Here is a 20,263-nt window from a genome sequence, read left to right as displayed (position 1 = left end):
ATGACACTGTCTCAGATACAACAAACAAGCGCGGCCGCACAACTCTTATCAGAGCGAACGAGGAGGCACCGCAAGCTTGAACCTGCAGCTGAAAAAAATCTTGCTTCCTGCAGGAGCGGCAACAGAAAAGCGCCTCCGAGCCCACGACACAACTCCCTTCTTTCTCCGGAAAGAATGTGTTGCCTTGAGAAAGCAATAATAAAGGTGAGACACACAATGCAAACGAAACTGTTTATGAGATTTGGCCATCAAAAATGTATGCCTTGGTTGAAAAGCCGCGCTTGCGCTGGCAAGTCTCACAAGCTGCGATGCTCAGGAGCTACATTTTGTAAGGTACAGGCACAACACAAAGACTTGGATGTCAAGGGACTATTCTTCATTCGATTAGTGTGCTACTAGGCAAGAATTCAGATAAAAGGTAGGGAAGATGTGCGACTGCTCACCTAGTGGCTTCCTGAGTCCGACTACTATATGGCAAGGAAAAAAGGAATTTTCTGGTCCTGGTCGCCAACTGTGCCAGCTTCCCTGACTGCAGTGAGCATGTTATTCGATTGGATGCAACAAGAAAGACCAGCCAGTGGACACAGGCATAATTCATGCGCTCAAGGCGGGGTAACGGAGGCACATCACAGTGCATGCTGAGAGCACCTGACAAACCAGACGACGACATCTCAGTTTAATGTCTTGGTTCGCCATCATGGAAATGATAAAGGCCACTTGTATGGAACTGGCTGTGGAGAGCATCACGAATTGTTTCAGACGGGCAGGATTTATAGACCCCAGAACGATGAAAGATGCAGTAGAACGCCCACGTGTTCAAATGCACTTGGTTTTGTGGCAGTGTGTCGTTGATGCACAGCTGGCCCAATTCGCCTAGGACAACTTCGTTTGTGCGGTTGATGATGGACATTGCAGAGCCGCATATTTACAAAGCCATTGTACGCGAAGTACGAGAACTCCCTGACTGCCAAGAATCTGATAAGACGATGACGAGGAGGCCAACCTACCATCAGCTGCCACGAAAGTTTCAAATGCGATTAGTTAAATAGCATTATTGGCAGCAAGGGTCTTGGCGAGGAGCACCAGGGTGTCTACCAAGTTGACGTTTCTAAATTCCCCGAGTTTTCCAGGTTTTCCCTGAGTGCATTTGTAAAATTCCCTGACTGACACAGCACTTTGTTTTATGCGAAAACAAGCTGACACAAAGCCACCTGATGGTATCACTCTCCAGTAAGCATGTTAAAAAATAAAAACAATGATTTAATCCTATTTGGATAGTTAGGAGTAGTGTTATTTCACTAAAAAGGGGAGAGATTAGCAAAATGCATAACAAATCGAATATCTTCGAAAAAATGCTAAAACAAACTGCGAATCGAATTGAACATGTTCAAATACGAACTAAAAGGAAGATGCATGCAGAAACAAATATTTTCAAACGTGAGAAATTTATCTACTGACAGTAACCGCAATGGTGTGGGAACTAAACTTTAGGGTCACAAGTGCAATTCCCTCTCGGCAAGTCTATTCAGACTAACTGCAGATTATAGAAACTTTAGTTTGTAGAAGTGAAAAACTTCATAGGGTAAATTTTGCTCCCGGTTATGCATGCATATTCAGTGCGTTGGACAGGTACACATTTGAATAAGTTGTACAAAGCACGAAGAAATTCCATGAGTTGCCAACCTGTTGCCGCGTGTCCAGTTTTGAAAGCACCGTTCACAACACGAAGGCCACAGCTACCAACTTCGAAAATACGACGGCCGTTGCTGGATTCACAAAGCTCGTTTGATCTCACTGAGAAAATGTATATTTACATTTGGCCCATCCATTGAGATCTGAAGAATTTTTGATCAGGAGAATCCATCTGTGGAAGTTTTAAAAGCGGACACCAATTCTTCCGACCGCGTGTGCCCCAGAAAGCATGACGTCAAGTAGCACGTTTTCATGTTCTGCATCCGACCAAAAGCGAACCAACACGTCAATTTGCCCTTTTTGTGCACCTTTGTTTAATGATTCGTCAAACACCACGACGAGGTGGGAGGCTTGGCTTACTTCCGACATGAGGTTCTCCTTGAAGAAAGGTGCGAGGCCATCGACAATAGTACCATATTTACTCGAATCTAGGCCGACCCCGATTCTAAGCCGACTCCCTAAAGTCCGAAGCCAACAAAAAAATATATATTACCTCAAATGTAGGCCAAACAAAAAAAGCTAGGACAGCGTTCACAAAATGCAAACAGCATTTATTGAATCTGAACGTGCAGAGCTCATTCAACGTCGTCGTCGCTGCTAGACTCGTTGCTGTGTTCCCTGCCACTGTCACCTTCAAACAGTGCACTATCTTCGGTACCATTCAAGCGCATTAGATATGCTGCACTTTTTAAAGGCCCACACGATCAAAGTACCTGGGATGTCGTACCACGCTGCAGCTACCCAGCTCGCCAGCTGCGATAGCGATGCACGTTTGATGCGGCCCGTTGCCGTTAGCATCTGGTCTTCGTAAGTCAACCAGTCCGTGTAATATTTCCGCAGACGATCCTTGAAAGGTTTGTTGATGCAGACATCAAGTGGCTGCAACTGGCCCATCATGCCGCCCGGTATGACAGCGAGATCCGTGTTCGCCTGGGCGAGCGCAGCCTTCACGTTGTCGGTAGATGTAGTACAGCCAAGTTTGACGGCCACAGTGTTGCTGTTAGCGGCCATGCGGCTTTGCCACTTCCTCTCCACCCGCCTCCTCATGCACGCCCCCTCTCCATCCCCTTTCACATATCGCGTTTCACGCTACGTAATGCGCGGGCTATAGCGTGACACGACAAACTTTCGCTCTTCGCGGTCGTTATAGCCGGCATGCATACGAATCTGGCAGGCGTTGCATATAATTCTAGCACGCTTCCGACGGACGAAGAGCGAAAGTTTGAGTGGTGTCAGAGCAGTGCAGCTGAAATTGGGCGCTCCCGAGATCGTCGGATGCGTGCTAGAATTATGAAAAGCCTGCCGGATTCGCATGCATGCCGGCTATAGCGGCTGGGAAGAGCGAAAGTTTGCTGTGTCAGAGCAGCGCAGCTGAAATTGGGCGTTCCCGAGACCGTCGGAAGCTGGCTAGAATTATGCAACGCCTGCCGGACACGTATGCATACCAGCTATAGCGACCGCGAAGAGCGAAAGTTTCAGTCGTGCCATGCTATAGCGCGCGTATTACGTACCGTGAAACGCGGTATCTGAAAGGGGACTGAGAGGGGGCGTGCATGAGGAGGCGGGTGGAGAGGAAGCAGCAACGCCGCATGGCCGCTAACCGCAACACTGTGGCCGTCAAACTCGGCTGTACTAAATCTGCTGTGCAGTCTGGCAACATTGGTACTGCAGTCTGGCCACCTTTTAAGTTACGCCAGCCAGATCCATGTCGACATTTCTTGGGAAAGTTTCTCGAGCAGGCAGTGTCTTCCTTTTAAATATAATATAAGGAGGGAGTTTATGTCCATCAGCTGTGCAACACAGCATCACAGTTGCGTGCTGCTTCTCGTAGCCCGCAGAGTGCATTTTCGCCTCCTTGGCACCCTTTTCATTCACGGTGTACGCCACTGGCATATCAAAATACACAGCCATCTGGTCGGCGTTGCCGATTTGCCCAAGGTTGTAGCCTGCTGCTTCTCTTTCGCAGCACATAGCGCTGAAAAGCTATCAGCTTTTCTTCGAAATCTTTTGGCAGCTTCTGGGTGATTGAAGTGTGACGTCGGAGGCTGAAGCCGAAGCGCTTCATGAATTTCTGAAGCCAGCCCCGGCTGGCTTTGAAATCCTTTGGCGTTAGGCCTCACTCCCTCGAAAGTTCCCAAGCTTTCGCTTGGAGCACTTCTGTTGTCACTGGAAGGGCAGCTGCTCTCTGCGCCCGAACAAAGTCTGCCAAAACTGTCACCACTACGTGGTGACGGCCTTTCTTTGGTCCGCTAAATGGCATCCTCGTTGCGGCGCACGCAAAAAGCTGCTGTCGTTGTCCCCTCTAACGACGGACGTTTTTCTCGTAAATGCCGAAGTCCCGCCCGGTTTGAAGGTTCGACTATGCCTCTGCGGCTATCACAACTTTTCACTTGAAAGCGGCACTGTAGTTACAGTGAACTAGAATATTGGGTAGCGTGCTCACTGCGCCACGTCTCCATAGGCTGAGGTGAAGCTGCCGATGTCGACATTTTTTAGTTTCCCGCTTGTCCGCTAGGCGCCGCTGCTGTTCCAAACACTGTAGTCACCACGGCACGGTGACGCGCTTGGGAGTCATTTTTTGGTCGTTGTTGTGTGTTGTGCTCACTTTGTGCTTGCTTTGGAGGATTCAGTGGCGTGCTTAGATCATTATTTCGTCCCCCACGAACCTGCAATGCAAGGATGTAGCATCCTGGATAGATTGAGAGAGTGTTCCGTAAAGAAAAAAAAATGCCGGGTCGCCTGCAGGACCATTGCTTCGTGCCGGGTTTTGATACCGGATATGCCTACAGGAAAGGTGGTCCGAAGGTAGCCCTCTTCAGCGTGCTGAGTTTTTAATTATAGTATTAATAATCATAATCGCAGTTTTTAATCATAGTAAACTGTCTCATTTTTGGCTTGGTGAAATGCATTTCTCAGGGAAACTGAAGATCCTATCAATATTGGCCTCCTTGCTTAATGTGGAGGATAAAAACGCTGCTGAGATATCTGAACTTCGCATGCCAGCAGGAACGATAGTGAAGTTGCCGGTTGATCAGCCTGGAGCATGCCGTGATCATAGTTAGCATGTAGCCAAGAGTGACTCACGACCAGTTTTTCATATCGCAGGCTATGTAGCACGAAAATGTGTCTTAAAGGAACAATGTGAAATAGGCATTGGCCTCCTAAATATATCAGCCACTGATCACAGTTTTCAACTTGCAAGGTACACAAAATACTACGACAAGGTAGGATTCATGTACCCTTCTGCACAGCTCTATGATTCTGTGCTGAAGCTTGAGAACCTTTTTACAGAATCCTGCAGCCAAAGCCAACTCCATTCAGAGAGCATATTTGATGTGCTGGATGTGGTCAGGGCAAGGCTGTGTAAAGAGGTCCGTTGCCATCTTCACGCAGAAGTTCTTTCCAAATAAAATTTAAAAATATTACATCGTAGTCGTGCTTCACTTTTTTGTGAAAAGAGCGAACACTGAAAGGCCCGACATACGTGAACGGGCCAAGCACTTAAGTTTAGCCGTAGCTGAACCACTGCGACACTTGCTTTCTCTGTGCGCTTATCTCAAACAATATAAATAACTTTGTCTTTGCCCCATTTGAAGATGAACAGTTGCTGTTTAATTCTAAATTTTCAAAAAACTCGGGATCGATTCAGGCCGCAGCGGTCGAATTTCGATGGAGGCGAAATTCTAGAGGCTCGTGTACTGTGCGATGTCAGTACACCTTAAAGAAGCCCAGGTGGTATAAATTTCCGGAGCCCTTCGCTAAGGCGTCTCTCATAGCCTGAGTTGCTTTGGGACGTTAAACCCCCATAAACCATAATTTCAAATCTGCTGAACACGTTTAGGCTGATGCTATGGCAGAGGAGTTACAGCATGCAAGTTCAAAGTGATGGGTGGGCACAGGCAATTTGAAAAGAGCGAGCGAGTTGCGAAATGAACTGCATGGTAGTGGAACGCCAGATTTAAATGGGCGAGCATGTGTGAAGTTTCACAGCCGCCATTAGCATTGATCTGAAGCGACATTTGGCTATTTTAAAATTAGGAATAAAGCGACACGCCGTAGCCGAACTGGTGTGCTCAAAGCATATGCTCGCGTTGGTCGGACGATGCGGAGCGTCGAGTCCGCAATTTCAGCTGATGAGTTCTTGGAATCGCAAAGTAACGGCCGCTGTGCAGCTGCTCTCTACGCGCTTGACTCTGCCTTGCCTTTGCGCGAATGAGAATATTATTAAACTTTCAACTGCTAATGTTGAACAATACACATGATGCAAACTAGTTTAGTCCGCGAAGGCACGATCTTTTGGTAGTAACACGGCATTTTATCCCATATACGCCTGGACCGCTTTCCCTGCCTTCCTACAGTGAACATGACAGCAGCGCCGCAGCCGTTTTGCGACAGTGGCGGCTTCACTCCAGCCCGGCCAGTGAGCACGCTGCCCATATTCTAGTTCACTGTACTGTAGTGGCATCTCCTGCTTGGTGCCATCGCGATAACACCCCGCCGCACACCGATACGGCCGACACGACACAGGTCAAAATGGCGACCTCGCTTGTGTACGGTTGGGTACTGGCACGACTAGTAGCGGCTGCGATACTGACTTTTCTACATGGCGCTAGCTATACACCACATTTAGCAGTTTCAATGAAAAACTGGCGCGTTTTTAAAATCCTCGAATCTAAGCCGACCCTATGTGTGGAATACGATTATTTGAAAAAAAACTATCAGCTTAGATTCGAATAAATACGTATATCCTACTTTGTCTTTGCCAAGCTGCATCTGCTTGGCTGTAGCTGATGATGGGAACATCAAAGGGAACACAGAAATCGATGCCGCAGCAGCATGGAGTGATATTTGCGTCATGACAGTGTTGAGGCACCATATTACTTCAGCATTTAAGTCATGCTGAAAGATATCCTTTGCTGTACGATCGGGTTGGACGTCCGTCGCAGTAGTTGAAGAACTTGAAGGATGCGCAGAAACTGGCGGCACTTGCCCAGCGTTGGTCACAACGGGGGTCGACGGTGTCAAAAACTAGGCTACAGAGGGTGTCCCGGCTCCAGTAATGGCCAGTCGGTGCTTCTTACTGTCAGTGTGTCTTGTCACCGCTCTTCTTCCCACGTTGCTGAGCGAAAACTGCTTTCTGCACAGTGCACAGTACGCTGCGTTCGGGTTACTTTCGGTGGGCCTAATCCAGGCTGCAAGCTCGCAATGTTTCGCATTCGTCCAGTCCTCGACGAAAGTACACTTGAAGGCGTCATGTTTGGCATGTCGCACTCAGCTTGCCTACGGCACCACAGCAGTCTACAAAACTAAGTCAGTTCAAAATGGTGCAGCTAAGTACAGACAGAATTCGTTGCCTTTCTAGCATCGACAGATCGCAAAAAGGTGCGAAACTATTTCCCTTTCTGCCAAAGCTGCGACGCCTGCATCGCGTACGTGCACCCCCTGCAGCAGAAATGGACGCTTTCATCAAGGAGATGCGCAGGGAGGAAGAGTTCATTTGGGACCATCACAAGTTCTCACTAGGTCTTGGTTCTCACACTTCCTGCCGCCTTGTTGGAGCTATCCACTCGGAGACACAGGAAAACAAGGAGAGGCCGCTGGCCGTCAAACAGCACACATGCGAACCGCAGGAAGCGCGCTCTCTGCCGTAGGCCACAGCGCCGGCTAAGCGCAGGAAAGTGTCCGCTTTCGACGTTGTACGACTTGCTGGGATGCTCCACTTGACAGCACAACGTTTGAGGCCAGCGGTCGCTGAGGGGAGGACGCATAACGCCGCACTGGACAATCCATGCAATGCCAGTCCGCATTTTTTATACGAGGCAGCATTATCGCGATTTTAGTTTATTTTATGTAAAACTGCAGCTAATTTTCCCTGATATAAGCACAAATCCCCTGCGTTTTCCCTGAGTTTTTCCAGATTATCCAAATTCCCTGAGAATTCCCGGTTTTCCCGGTTAATAGACACCCTGAGCACATTACTACCGCATTGGAGAGCTTAGAAAATACAGTGATAGGGTCTACTGCGATGAAGAAGACGCGAATAACAATTTTTTTAAAGAATTTTAAAGAAATAAATGCTCCTTTTCTTTTACTGTTTATTTTTGGCTACAATATGGGAAGTCCACTTACCACGAACCTTGGATAAAACAAGTGTAATCCGCACTACCGTCAGGTTCAGTAAGCTTGACTGATGACTAAATTTTGACATCAGTAGTAGGTACCGTATAAACGCGTGTAAGGGCCGCACCCGTGTAAGGGCCGCACCCCGTATTCCCAAAGGAAATATTTGAAAAAAAAAAAAAAAAGCCGTGTAAGGGCCGCACCCAAACTTTCCAGGAAACACGCAAGAATAGCCTTCGAAATACATGCGCACAGGAGCTTCGAGGTGCCGCCCATGGATGGCGCCCGAGGCCACGGGTCATCATCATCATCTTTTCTTCTGCCGCGAGCTTCTGCTACTGTACTTCCGCTATCCGTATCGGCATCGGTATCGCCAGGTCTAACTTTGTTCTGTTCTGGCTGTCAAAGCATGCGTTTTTTGGTGGTTGTGTTAGCGTGGTCGCTCGGCATAGTTGTTGCTCTCGTGCGCTGTCGTTCTTCACTTTTTCATGAACTGCCTCCGAGCATTGTCACTGTTGCACGATGGGCAAGCACCTCAACAGCTACACGGCGGGCTTTAAACTGAAAGTAGTGGAGTTCGCTCTCGAACACGGCAAGCGTGCCGCGGGCAGAAAATTTGACGTGGACGAGAAGTGTGTCCGACGGTGGTGCGGACAAAGGGATGCGTTGAAGAATACCAGCTCCAAAAAGCGCGCTTTCTGAGGCAAGCCATGCAAATTTCCTGAGCTAGAAGAAGAGCTGCTATGCTATTCAATGGAAGTGCGGAACAACGGCTACGCGTTGACAACGGACATGCTGCGCGTGAGGGCACAAGCCTTGGCGCGTGCTAAAACCATACCGCACGAGGACTTCAAGGCTAGTGCCGGCTGGGTACGATGATTTCTGAAGAGGAAGGGCCTATCATTTCGGCGAAGGACCACGCTGTGCCAGCGGCTGCCCCCGACTACACCGACAAGGTGCTCAGCTTTCAGAAGTATGTCATCGGTCTGCGTCGTGAGCACAACTATATATTTTCGCAGATAGTGAACGCCGACCAGACCCCCGTGTGGTTCGACTGTCCCGAGAGCTGCACAGTTGAACTGAAAGGAAAGAAGAGTGTTTTCAGGCAACCGGCGCGGAGCGCCAACGGTGTACCGTTATGCTGTGCGTCACCGCAGACGGGCGGAAGCTGCCCCCCTATGTCATCCTGAAAAGAAAAACGATTCCTAAAGGCGTTTTCCCCAAGGGAATTGTAGTTCGCGCCCAAGAAAAGGGCTGGATGGACGATGAGCTTGTGCTCGACTGGGTAAAAAGCGTTTGGGAGAAGTGCCCAGGCGCCATGCTGGCCCGACGATCGCTCCTCGTCTTGGACAGCTTCCGTAGTCACTTGACGGGTAGGGTTAAGGAACGCCTGCGCGGTATCCACACAGACATGGCCGTGATACCGGGCGGCCTCACCGGCATGCTGCAACCCCTGGATGTAAGCGTCAATCGGCCTTTTAAGGTTGAATTTCGATGGCAGTATTCGGAATGGATGGCCAATGGCAATCACGACGAGACGCCGACAGGGCGGCTTAAGAGGGCACCGCTCGCGACTGTGCTTGGATGGATTTTGTCCGCGTGGAATTCCGTGTCGACCGACATTGTAACCCGGAGTTTCAAAGTGACCGGAATTTCAAACAGTTTAGACGGGACCGAAGACAACTTTCTGTGGGCTGAACATTTACCTGAACACAGCACCAGCTCGGAGTCTGAAGACTCCGTGAGTGATGCCTGAACGGTAAATAAATGCCGCGCATTCCAGATTGGTTTGCTTTCACTTGAAAAAAAAATTTTTTTTTCGAAAATTGCGTGTATGGGCCGCACCCCGAAATTTGCCCCCCGAATCTGGGAAAAAAAGTGCGGCCCTTACACGCGTTTATACGGTATTTTCAAGAGCACTATGCTAGTGCAAACATATACAACGCAATGTGGAGTTTGAGTCTTTAAAAGAATAAATTAAATAAATAAATTCCAATAATTAATTATTCTCCTTTTTATGGACCATGTTCTACATAATCCCAGCCGGCAGCCATGCTTTTACATTAATAAAAGGGGGGGGGGGGGGGGGGGGGGGGTCAAGGCACCACGGGGAAAAATATCCCATTAGAGTTTTTAGTGCCAGTGCCGCGACAGAGTCCTTTTCAAATGAGTCAAATGGGTGCGCATCATGTACAACACCAGCACAAAGCTCAAACAACTAGGCAGCTATACACACTGCACGCATAGTGCATTGCGCACAACAAAGACCGACTGCAGCTGAAATGAAAGCGGCACACAGCACACGTGCTCTATGAGTGAATGCCATAATATAACTGACACACCAATGCACATACTGCATGGCTATGGCCGCAACAACATAAGTTCATGCTGTCTTGTTGCGCACAAGTTAGTCCACAAATGATGGTGACAGAAGCCCAACATAGAAAGACTTTAGATGGAGTAAGAGCTCTCATCCATTTAGTCTCAAGCTGATACCACAGAAGCTTCCACGACGCAGTCAAGTGCATGACTGTACAGTAAGTCAGCATGCACCAAAGAATTTGGAAGAATTTTGCTTGCTGTCACATGAGCACTCAAGGTAGTGCCAGGTACAATGCTGAATTGTTCATACTAATAACACCCCAGTGCACTCAATATAGAAGCCCCCTCCAAGGATGGTTAACAGACGATGGACCGTTGACGAAGGACGAACAACAAAAGCAGGCAGACAGAGCACCACCACTCTCACATATGCTAATGTTTAAACTATTTACAAAATGGCCCCACAAAATGTTTATGCTATGCTAAGGACCCAGTGGTAGCAGTCATGCTGCGCTATGTAACATCCCTCCCTGCCAGACAGCCTTTCCATAATGCACTGCTAGTGCAGTGCTCTCTTGCGTCGCACTGTGGTGCCTCACCCTTTCCCAATGCATTGCATTGAAGCTGCGAACCCTCACCACCCACACTGTGTCTCTACATTTCCTCTCACCCTGACTTCACGGAATCAAAGCTGCTAAATATTTCCTTCACCCTCTGTGCTGTGCCTCTATGGTGCTACGCTTTCCTCCTCAAACCCAGGCTGTGGCACTGCACGCCCTGCAGCGGTGCTGCACGTGTTATATCCCCCTCCCGTAAACCTACCCTCCACTCAGTCTAAACTAATGTCAAGGATCTGGGGATTCCTCCCTTCAAACAACTATCCCTGTGAAACAGTGAAGCTGTCCCAGATAGCGCAGCATCGCCTCTCACAATGTGGTGAAGATGTTAAATTGACAAGGGCTCCAGATGCATGTACAGTCGTCACTGCAAGATTGACAGCTGAGCAAGGAACGTAGTGGCACTGTGGCAGCAAGAGGAGTGAAGATGAAGCAACCAGGCAATGCCTACCACCAAGGTGAGCATTAATTAGTTGAGCCATGACACCAATGACCACACACGACAACTAGAGACAACACAAATAAAGCTGTTAGCTGCAGGCGTCACGAAGTTGCACTGCTGACAGAAGACAGACGGGGGACCACGCAGAGAGCCCTACCAACCAGACTCACAGAAGCTGCCCAACGATGCCGATGAGGAGACAGAGGCCAGGAGGGAGGAAGGAGTTGGGGTGCCGCCACCGTCGTCCTGCTTGCGCGCTGGTGTGCTCGGCATGAGGGCAGCACCTACCTCAGAGCCAGTCTCCACGATGGCTGGATCCTGATACTCCTGACCTTCACTGGACATTAGGCCATTGTGATTAGGACCCACCATGGCAGCTGGGTAGAGGTACGTGGGGTGTGCAGCAGTAGGATGGCTTGCAGCCTGTGAAGAAAGAGTGTTGCAGAGCAGAGCCTGACAACAGCAGCAATTGTAGTCACCACTTTGGAACACCTTGCTCTTTAAAGGCACAAACAAGTTACCGAATTACAAGTAATGATACACTGCCAAGAGCTCAAAGCCCACTGAAACAAAATTAGGCCTAACAAGGAATGAGGTGTCTCAGTGTTGCATCTTTTTCATTTTTTTGCCTCAAGAAAAACGCATAGATGCACAGTCGGTTTGACCCCCCACCGTTGTGCTGCATATGAGCATCACCTGACTATGCACTCCTGGTTTTGAGACCGGTGCGACTGTGGTCAAAAGTCCGATGCCTCTCCAAGAGGGGGTTCAGAGACTGACCTCAACAGTACGTCCCGAAAGAAAATCATTAGGTGTGCGCCAAGAAATTTAAAATACAAATCGAATATGTTTTGTTATTCTGCTCATATTTGGTTCAAGAAATAGATATAAAAGAATTTAAAATATTCAGCAGCAACCGAACGCTGCCAATTTTCATAAATCCAACCATTGCCAAACCACGATTTATGGGCAGGAGATCGAGACGGAAGTGTTGAGAAAATGGTAGAAACGTGTGCTCTTCGTTTTCTTCTCCATTGTTTATCGTGTGGACCAGTCATATTAGCATACTGCTAGACTTGGATCTTATGCGAAATTCTGCAAGTGGGCTTTCCCATACACTACACTTGATAAAAACAAGACTGCTGACCACGCACTTTGAATAATCACTATGCAAAGCATGCAGTGTTTGGTTTATCCTGCCATAATATGCTTCATACTTCACGTCCAATCCCATGGCACTCGTCCTGCCACCTTCATAATTCTTCGAGCGTTAGCATCCCCATCTTGTTTTTATCAAATATAATATACGGGGAAAGCCCATTTATGGAATTTCGCACGAGGCTCCTGAAGGACGGTGGACTCGAGGTACCACAATGGCAGAGCAAGCGATCGAGTAAACATACCGGCTATTGCATAGTGCATATAGTGCATTGTAGGCCGTGCACCTCTTACATGCGCAAAGCGGCAGGCGTGGCGACTATAGGAAGGCCCTTTTCGCTATGCCAAAAAACAGCCTAGCCACACTGTTTCAGTTTCTGAGCTTCATTGCCAGCTCGTGGTGACTGACTATTGGCTGCACACTTGCCAGCTGTCCGAAACCAGCTGCGCACCATTTTTGGGCACCAACTGATGCATCGCCGGTCATTCGTCTTTTTTCTTTTACAGGCAGTCTCGCTGTGACTATGCCAATGTGCACCCCCCTCACTCAAGTGAACTTTGTAATTCTATAATCGGATACAACTCAAGAACGAAGTGACAGATGCCCTCAAGGGATGTCCCCCATGCCAATGGTGCCGACGGATTCTCATGACGACGTGGTCAATCTCCATTGGACCTGCTAGCATGACATCATAGGGGACGGCAGATGAAAGAGGATTAACCATGTATCAGCCGTGGTATCACGAAAATCGATTGACGCCATAGGCAGGACGGCCCCCTCTGAGGGACATCTGCCCCTTCGTTCTTGAGTTGTATTCGACTATAGCACACTAAAACTGCGCATTCGCCACGGGCTGTTCGCTGCTTGTGTTAGGGGCCTTCTCACGCGCTTTCATCCCACTTTCGCATTTAAGGCATTTTTTAATGCAAAAGCATTACTTGGCTCATTGTGCGAAAACCCCGCCATCAGAAACCTGTGGCCAAAATGCAGCATGCAATGAGGTCTTCACCCTTCCTGAAGCAACAGGCTGGCGCTCCCAACACTATGTACCTCAAATTGAGAATGAGCTGTCCCCTGACCCAGGGAGCCAGTAATGCACCTTTTTTTTTTCCTCGAAATCAACCTTCCCCTTTGAGAAAACGAAAGGCATATAACTGCCTTAATCTGTAGGTGGATGCCACCCCCTAATCGCAGTATGATTGAGGTGTCTACTGACCCCAGTTACAGGCTCTCCTCTCGCATTTCCACACAAGAACTGCTCAGGTCTCCCATAATTTTTTTTCCCATATAGGGGAGAGGGGCATTTGATAATTTGGTCTCCGGGCATTTCTTCCAGTCTCTTAAGTTCAAATTAACAATGTTTTACTACCCATAACTTATTTTTGGTTGAAAGTCAAGTGTCAATTCATGTATTCCGTTTTGTCACTCAGTTTACTTGGCCATATACAGACTGCTGTTTTACTACCCATAACTTATTTTTGGTTGAAAGTCAAGTGTCAATTCATGTTCTCCGTTTTGTCACTCAGTTTACTTGGCCATATTACAGACTGCATACATTCATGCTGTGTAATCAGCATGAACTTCTTTGCACATTTTTTTTATGGTGCCGAGTTGGTCCAGTTTTGTTCAATTTCAGTTGCAAAGGACCATACACCATTTCGGAAATAAAAGAAGGGGGTAAGGGGCAATTATGTTTTCCCATTTATCTTTCCTGAAAATTTTTTCATACCAAACTGACAGTGAATTGAATACTCAAGGATATTTTTTCTCCATATGCATATTCAATTCGTATTTGAAAATTTCAATATCTGCACACCCATAATCATTATGCACCACACAAAAAACCTCCAACCTAGCCTCCATTCTGGTATGACCTACCAGACATTTTCTCTGTCGACTGAATACAGCTACCTCAAACACCTATGCAAACACTGATACAGTAAGCTAAAGAAATAGAGTGTTGTTATGCTCTCTAATGTGCTATACTAATGTTCTCCATCACAGCTCACACCTGGTGACCTTTCATCACGATGGAAAGTGCACTTAGGCAAAAGAACCAGCCCTCCAAATATCACAATAAAAAGCAGTTTTTTTTTTTTTGTCCTGCAGAGTACAGTAATGGCAGCAAACCGAACCAACAGCCCCAGCGGCTACTGACAATCTTTGGCTTTACAGCTACAATATAGCAAGATGACAACTGTTCTCCTGATTGGGCCAATGGCTAGGCATAAGGCTTTCACAAAGTGTTAGGAAGGGTTAGAACAGACTGAATATAAACAGAAAAAGAAAGAGAGAGAGAGAGAGAGAGAGACATCCAGACCTGCAAAGTGTGCCTGGTGGTCCCATGTAGAGAACGAAAGTGGTTTGCAGTGCAGTGCCAAGGAGGCAGGAGGCAACACGTGGAGAACAGCAGCAGCAGCAGCAGTAGCACAAGCAGTGGCAGCACGGAGAAAGGAGAGCAAAGGCAGGAAGACAGAGAAGGGGAAACAGGTTGGTGCTCTGGATCAGAAAGTTCGGTCTCTCAGCAGGCAGGGCTGCCGTGGCCCCGAGTGCATTGCGACAGCATCTGATTCCAGAGGCGAAGACGGAGCCACACCAGGAGAAGGAGGTGTTCCACCAGTGCTGCTGCCCTACAAGCCGCCAACATCTCACACTCACTTCACCCACTCTTGATTGTGGTAAAGAATAAATTCTAGCAAAACAGAGATACGGTCGAGCCTTCTGCCTGCTTCTGCCTTGGCTACAAAGCAATGCAAGTAGTGTGCAGTCACAATCAAAACGCCGATTGTGACCCCAGAAGGGCATTTAGGCCTGGCGTGTATCAAAGGTCGCTTTTAATTATGGCACATATATCAGCCAGTCATGAAATTTATACTAGCAAATATGATCACTTAAGCGTCTATGACACCTAGTTTCTGTTAGGGTGCCGCCTTTGCCGAGCAGTGAGCAGCAGCAGCCTTAAGGCGCATAACGTGCCCAGACACTTCAACGCTGTCCACACTTGGCACTCTGCACACTCGGCAAGTTCAGCATATACGTAGTGCAAGAGAGAGTGCCTTTGTGGGACGCAGGTGTCACCATGGAGGATGGTGAAGGCAAGTTGCTGTACGGTACAGCATCCATCTTACAAACATGCAGATTTGAAGAATGTGCACATGCTTTTTAATGTGATAGCGTTAAGGCTCATATTCTGAAGAAAATCCAGTGTCAGCGTTATCGGAATTGTGAGCGAATAAGCAGGTTGCCCTCCTGGCAACAAGGTCACGTGACCTTGCACAAGTTAATGACTGGTCGTGAGAGGTTGCTATGGAAAAGCAACCAGAGTTTTACAAGCCCCACCAGTGGCCATGTTTGAAGGAGACAACTGCTGGAGCAGTGGCATATCAGTTTACCGCTGCACCACTGCGCCAGAACTGGTATAAAGGCACCCCACAATCTATGAATATAAAGTAGAGAACAACCAATTCTACATATATGAGAATGTAGGCAGAACCTAGATGAAGTGATCTGCAAAGAGGACCCAAGGCCACTGAAGGGAGCCATTAATGCTATTGTGTCCTACCTTTAAAGCAGAGCTTAAGTGTTCCCTTAAGTTTTTTCAGCTTGTAATGTGCAACCTGGCTTTGGAATTAGCGACCGATGCATACTGTGCAGGAGAAAACCGGAAGAACGGAAGAATGTGCTCCATACAGCATAGGATGAGATTGTGTTGGTTCCAGGCTAGCTTGCTGTGATGGCCGGATCGGGCATGATAAGATTTCATTTATGACAACACACAGAGTACGTGCTGAAGTAGAATTTTTTTTTAGACAGAAATGGCAAGCGGCACCTGCATATTATTATATTTTCTGCATATCATTAGGTTATCCATATATATGCTACCAGATATGATTTGCTGCAGAAATGAACAAAGAAAGTGATTACCATGGCAGCAACCACAAGTACCATGTCTGCCTACAGAATTCCATTGGTGAAAGCATAAGAAGGTGCTAAATGAGATCAGCCTTTTGCAAGAATAAAAAACACTGCAACCGAAAACTTACCGGTGCAGCCCATCTCCATTGTCCATTTGGTGCATTCCACTGCAAAATAACAAACAAAAAAAACAGGTCAGCATAACCAAAGCAGAGACCACCTTATCTGAAAAATAAGATATGTTACACCTGCATTACATGGTGCATGAAGGGTTCAAAAACTTTGCCCTTGTCAAAGACATTGACAGGGGCAAAGTTACGAGAGAGGGAGAGAATAGAGAGGGTAGAATACAAATGAGAGAGAATGATATTCTAGTTGGAAACAATAGGAAATGGACGTTAGCAACGTAATGCGAAGAGCAGATAACCAATGGCTCCTTAAACTAAGGAAGTAGATTCCAAGAGAAGGAAAGCGTAGCAGAGGGTCAGGTGGCCGGATGAGATTAGGATCTTTGCAGGGATAAGGGAAGGGTGACGAAGTCAATTTGGAAGAGGTCTTTTCCCTGCCGTGGACATAGTTGGGCTGACGATGACAGATGTAGCAGTCTAAGCATTGTTCGGCAGTTAAAATGGCATCCTATCATGTATGCAAGCTTTGCAGCCAAAAAAAAAGTCATGCGATGAAGCAGTGGGACCGCTCAGCAAGATTAAACGAGCACACGAAAAGCATGCATGCAAGATCGCTATTTCCACCTGTTGGCAGCTCAAACAAAATGCTTTCACCGGTGCCTCACTGGTGGGTCATGCTGCACCAAAGAAAGGTCCGAAGCGCGGAGGAATCCCCCAAGGTGGAGTAGATTTTAATAAGAGCAATTACTCATCAGCATCCACCCATGAGTGAATTGATGAACTCAAAGTAGTAATTTGGTCCAATGTTTAGAGAATCCCCCAAAGTGGAGTAGAATTGTAATAAAGGAATAATTACACATTAGCATCCACTCAAGCACAGCCATACCGCTGCAAAGGAAAGGGCTTGAATCCCGGATTGCAATGAATTTTGCGCGGTTTCCGAGGAAGCTATATAGCTTTCCTTTGTAGCCAAATGGTTATGCTTGGTTCAATGCTAATGAGTAATTACTCTTATTAAAAATTTAAGGGTGCCCCACCAGTGGGCTACCATGCACAGGGATTACGGCTCCAACAACTGCTGCAGCATTGAACATGTTAAGCAGCTGCTGCTTACTGCACGGTCACCTCGTTCTTAACCAAATATGACACGCAGAGCACAAAAGTTAAGCTCAACTCAATTCTGAACAATTAAATCAAGCACCTGATTGTAGTAATATATACTAAAAGTATTTCTATATGCCTACCACATTTGGGTACTGGAAAGTCTGCTGCGGGTAGTAGAGGGGCGGCTGGTACATGAGGGGATATCCAGAAGCTGTGGCTGCCGTGCTGTTAGCTGCAGATACAGCAGGAGTGGGAGCCTGGAAGAGAAAAGCATAAAAAGAATGCTTTAAAATAAGGGCATAAAAAGATATCAAGAACCTATAATTACATTCCAAGATTTCACATACAAATGTACGAAAACTACTTAAATTAACTGCATAACACGGTCGAACCCATCTATAACAATATTCAAGTGCTGAGAAAATGCCGTTATAACTCTATCAGCAAGAAAAAAGAAAAGAAGGCAAAGATTCAAACATTTTAATCAAGTAGGAAGTTCACTAGCAAGTCATTCACGCCAAATGCCCAACACTGTGCACTTGACCATCTCAGATTTTTAAAAATTTATTCTAAAATATTTTTGCCAAAACATATTTGCGAGGTGAGCACAGTTTGAATATTTCGAAAGGATATGAAACGAGGCACAGTTCAATGATTGGAAAAAATCCAAATTTTTAGACACTTCAAATTTTTTAATGACATTTGTGCAGATTCCGGCTTTTTGTATAATTTGGATCATTTATTTTTGCAAGATATATATTTTAAAGAATTTAAATGAAATTAAGTGATACAATTTTGTCATTTATTTTTTTAATAATCAACTTGCTCTCGGAAATCAGGCAACAGCAGTTTTGCTTCCCTAGGTGTCTATTAACTATACAAACTGTTACAGCTGATGAGACTGAATACATTGAAGTAAAAAAATACACTGAAGTTGCAGAAAAGTGCTTCTTGAACCATAAACACCCGTTTATTTCACCCCGACGTGGTCAGAACAGAAATGCAAATTTAGAGAACAGTTTGTTGCCTTGCATTTTTGAAATTTTAATGAAAATTAATTTTATTTAAGGAGAGGAAAAATTTTTGAAGTTGAGTTCTTGCACCATAAGCAGAGTTTTCTTTCGGGGCCTCTTCACTGCAGAGCACGGCACTGTCGACAGTGTAGCCAGACAAAATTTACAGCTCTCATTCCTAAGTTAGGCTTCCACTGCAGGGAGGCATCAGAACAATGTGGTGGGGAAAGATTCGTGGGGAAAGATTTTCTTAGCGCTGCCGGGCCAACACATGCATCAGTGAGTTAGTTTTTGCTGCAATCAGATATTCTTATCAGCGCCATGACAGACTTATACCAGCATAAGAGCCTGTCAGCGGCTGATCTGAAAATGACCAGATAGATCTGGTGTTGAAGGAATCTGTGACACAGCAGCACGATGTGATACCAGACTCTTTGTAGCCGCCAGAGGCTTACACCCTGCTGGTTGCAATGCGATATTATCTGATTTAATCAGTGCAATTTCTTGTGTCGATGAGTAGGAGTCCAGCACATAGCTTGATAGGTGATGATGGCACGAAATAGTGAAAGCAGTGTCCCTTTGACAGGGGCTGCTGAACTTAATCTTGGGGCGAGCTGGATTCGATTTTCAACCATTTCTTGTGGTACCTAAGAGATCGCAATACCTCCGTTGTTATTTCTGGCTCAGCTATACAACTGAGAAGGAGCCATGATTTGGTTGTGAAGAGGGTTTCTGAGACTCGCCTTTGTTGCCAACCACTTCACAGTGGCCCAAACACCATCACAAGCCCTCTTACGATGGGAACTTGCAAAAAAACTCCATGAGCGCAAATGTTGAAATCATTTTCGAGTTAGCAAAGGTTTGCAGAATTCTTGTTCTTGTACTATGATGATGCTCCGTCAGAAAAGTAATGAACATGTTTAAATTGTGGAAAGTCTCGCTTCAGTATCCTAATTACTTCAATCAAATACAGCAGCAGGCACCATGTCATGCTCAGGACAATCAGAAATACAGCTGAAAGATTTTGCAGTTTCTAGCGTGGTGGCTTCGTGTTCACGAAAGTAAATTACAACAAGGTGTACTGAGGCCAGAGTGCTCATCCAATGATAGAACTGCAAAGAGTCTTGCACAATGAAACTAATTTTTGGCAAAGTCCATGAGGACTATTGCCTCATGTTACCCCATATTTCTTTTCAACTCCCACAAGTAACATGCCTGTTTGCTCACAAAGCGGTGAGCCTTAAGGTCGTTAAGCACATCTACGAATTTCTCGCTGAACTGGTCTGGTGTGAATAGAATTGTTTAAAGTTGTCAACGTGCCCCACTAGTCCACTGTTACAATTGGATGCAGTCCACTTTTTCAGAGTCAGGAATTGGAGCACTGCGGAGCAAAGTATCAGAATAGTTGGTTCCCGGATATCTGGTGCAAGCTTCAAGCATGCATTTTTTAAGAGCGTTAGCTCTTACTCATCACGTTTCGAGATTTCGTGAGGTCTGCTACCACCCCGAGATCACAGCACCATCTGTGGCAGCAACTAGAAAACAGCCAGGAACGCCGGAACAGGGGGGGCAGGGGGGGCCAGAGCCCCCCCAAGTATTCTCATGAGGGGGCTCAGCCCCTCCCCCGCCTGAATTCCTGCCTTGTTTACATTCTTTTTTTTTTTTTTTGCTGCAACCTAACTTACGACCTCCGCGTTCCCATGACGTCCGACTACACGTTGAAGACACCCCCAAGTCTCTGGAACAGGCAT

General features: G+C 46.7%; 1 protein-coding gene across 20 annotated transcripts in view; it reads right to left on the bottom strand.

Moving 5' to 3' along the window:
• LOC144125775 (protein boule-like) overlaps window positions 1-20,263 on the bottom strand; it is a 59,454-nt gene that overhangs the window by 15,126 nt on the left and 24,065 nt on the right. For 4 of the 20 annotated variants that reach the window (XR_013313415.1, XM_077659470.1, XM_077659479.1 and 1 more), the window contains exons 8-10: window positions 17,640-17,756; window positions 16,396-16,434; window positions 11,364-11,616 (exon numbers count right to left, since the gene is read on the bottom strand). Coding sequence is in view for 19 of the 20 variants with exons in the window: in XM_077659470.1 (XP_077515596.1) it covers window positions 11,364-11,616; window positions 16,396-16,434; window positions 17,640-17,756 (409 nt within the window). In the remaining variant the exon portion in view is untranslated. Of the gene's footprint in view, window positions 1-11,354; window positions 11,647-16,395; window positions 16,435-17,639; window positions 17,757-20,263 lie in introns of all 20 variants that reach the window. The other 16 variants (XM_077659467.1, XM_077659477.1, XM_077659476.1 and 13 more) reach the window with 5 other exon arrangements.

Source organism: Amblyomma americanum, chromosome 3, assembly GCF_052857255.1.
Source record: "Amblyomma americanum isolate KBUSLIRL-KWMA chromosome 3, ASM5285725v1, whole genome shotgun sequence".
In the NCBI taxonomy this organism is placed as follows: domain Eukaryota; kingdom Metazoa; phylum Arthropoda; class Arachnida; order Ixodida; family Ixodidae; genus Amblyomma; species Amblyomma americanum.
Note: the sequence above shows the minus strand (reverse complement) of the source record. Positions and strands in the feature narration are given on the sequence as shown.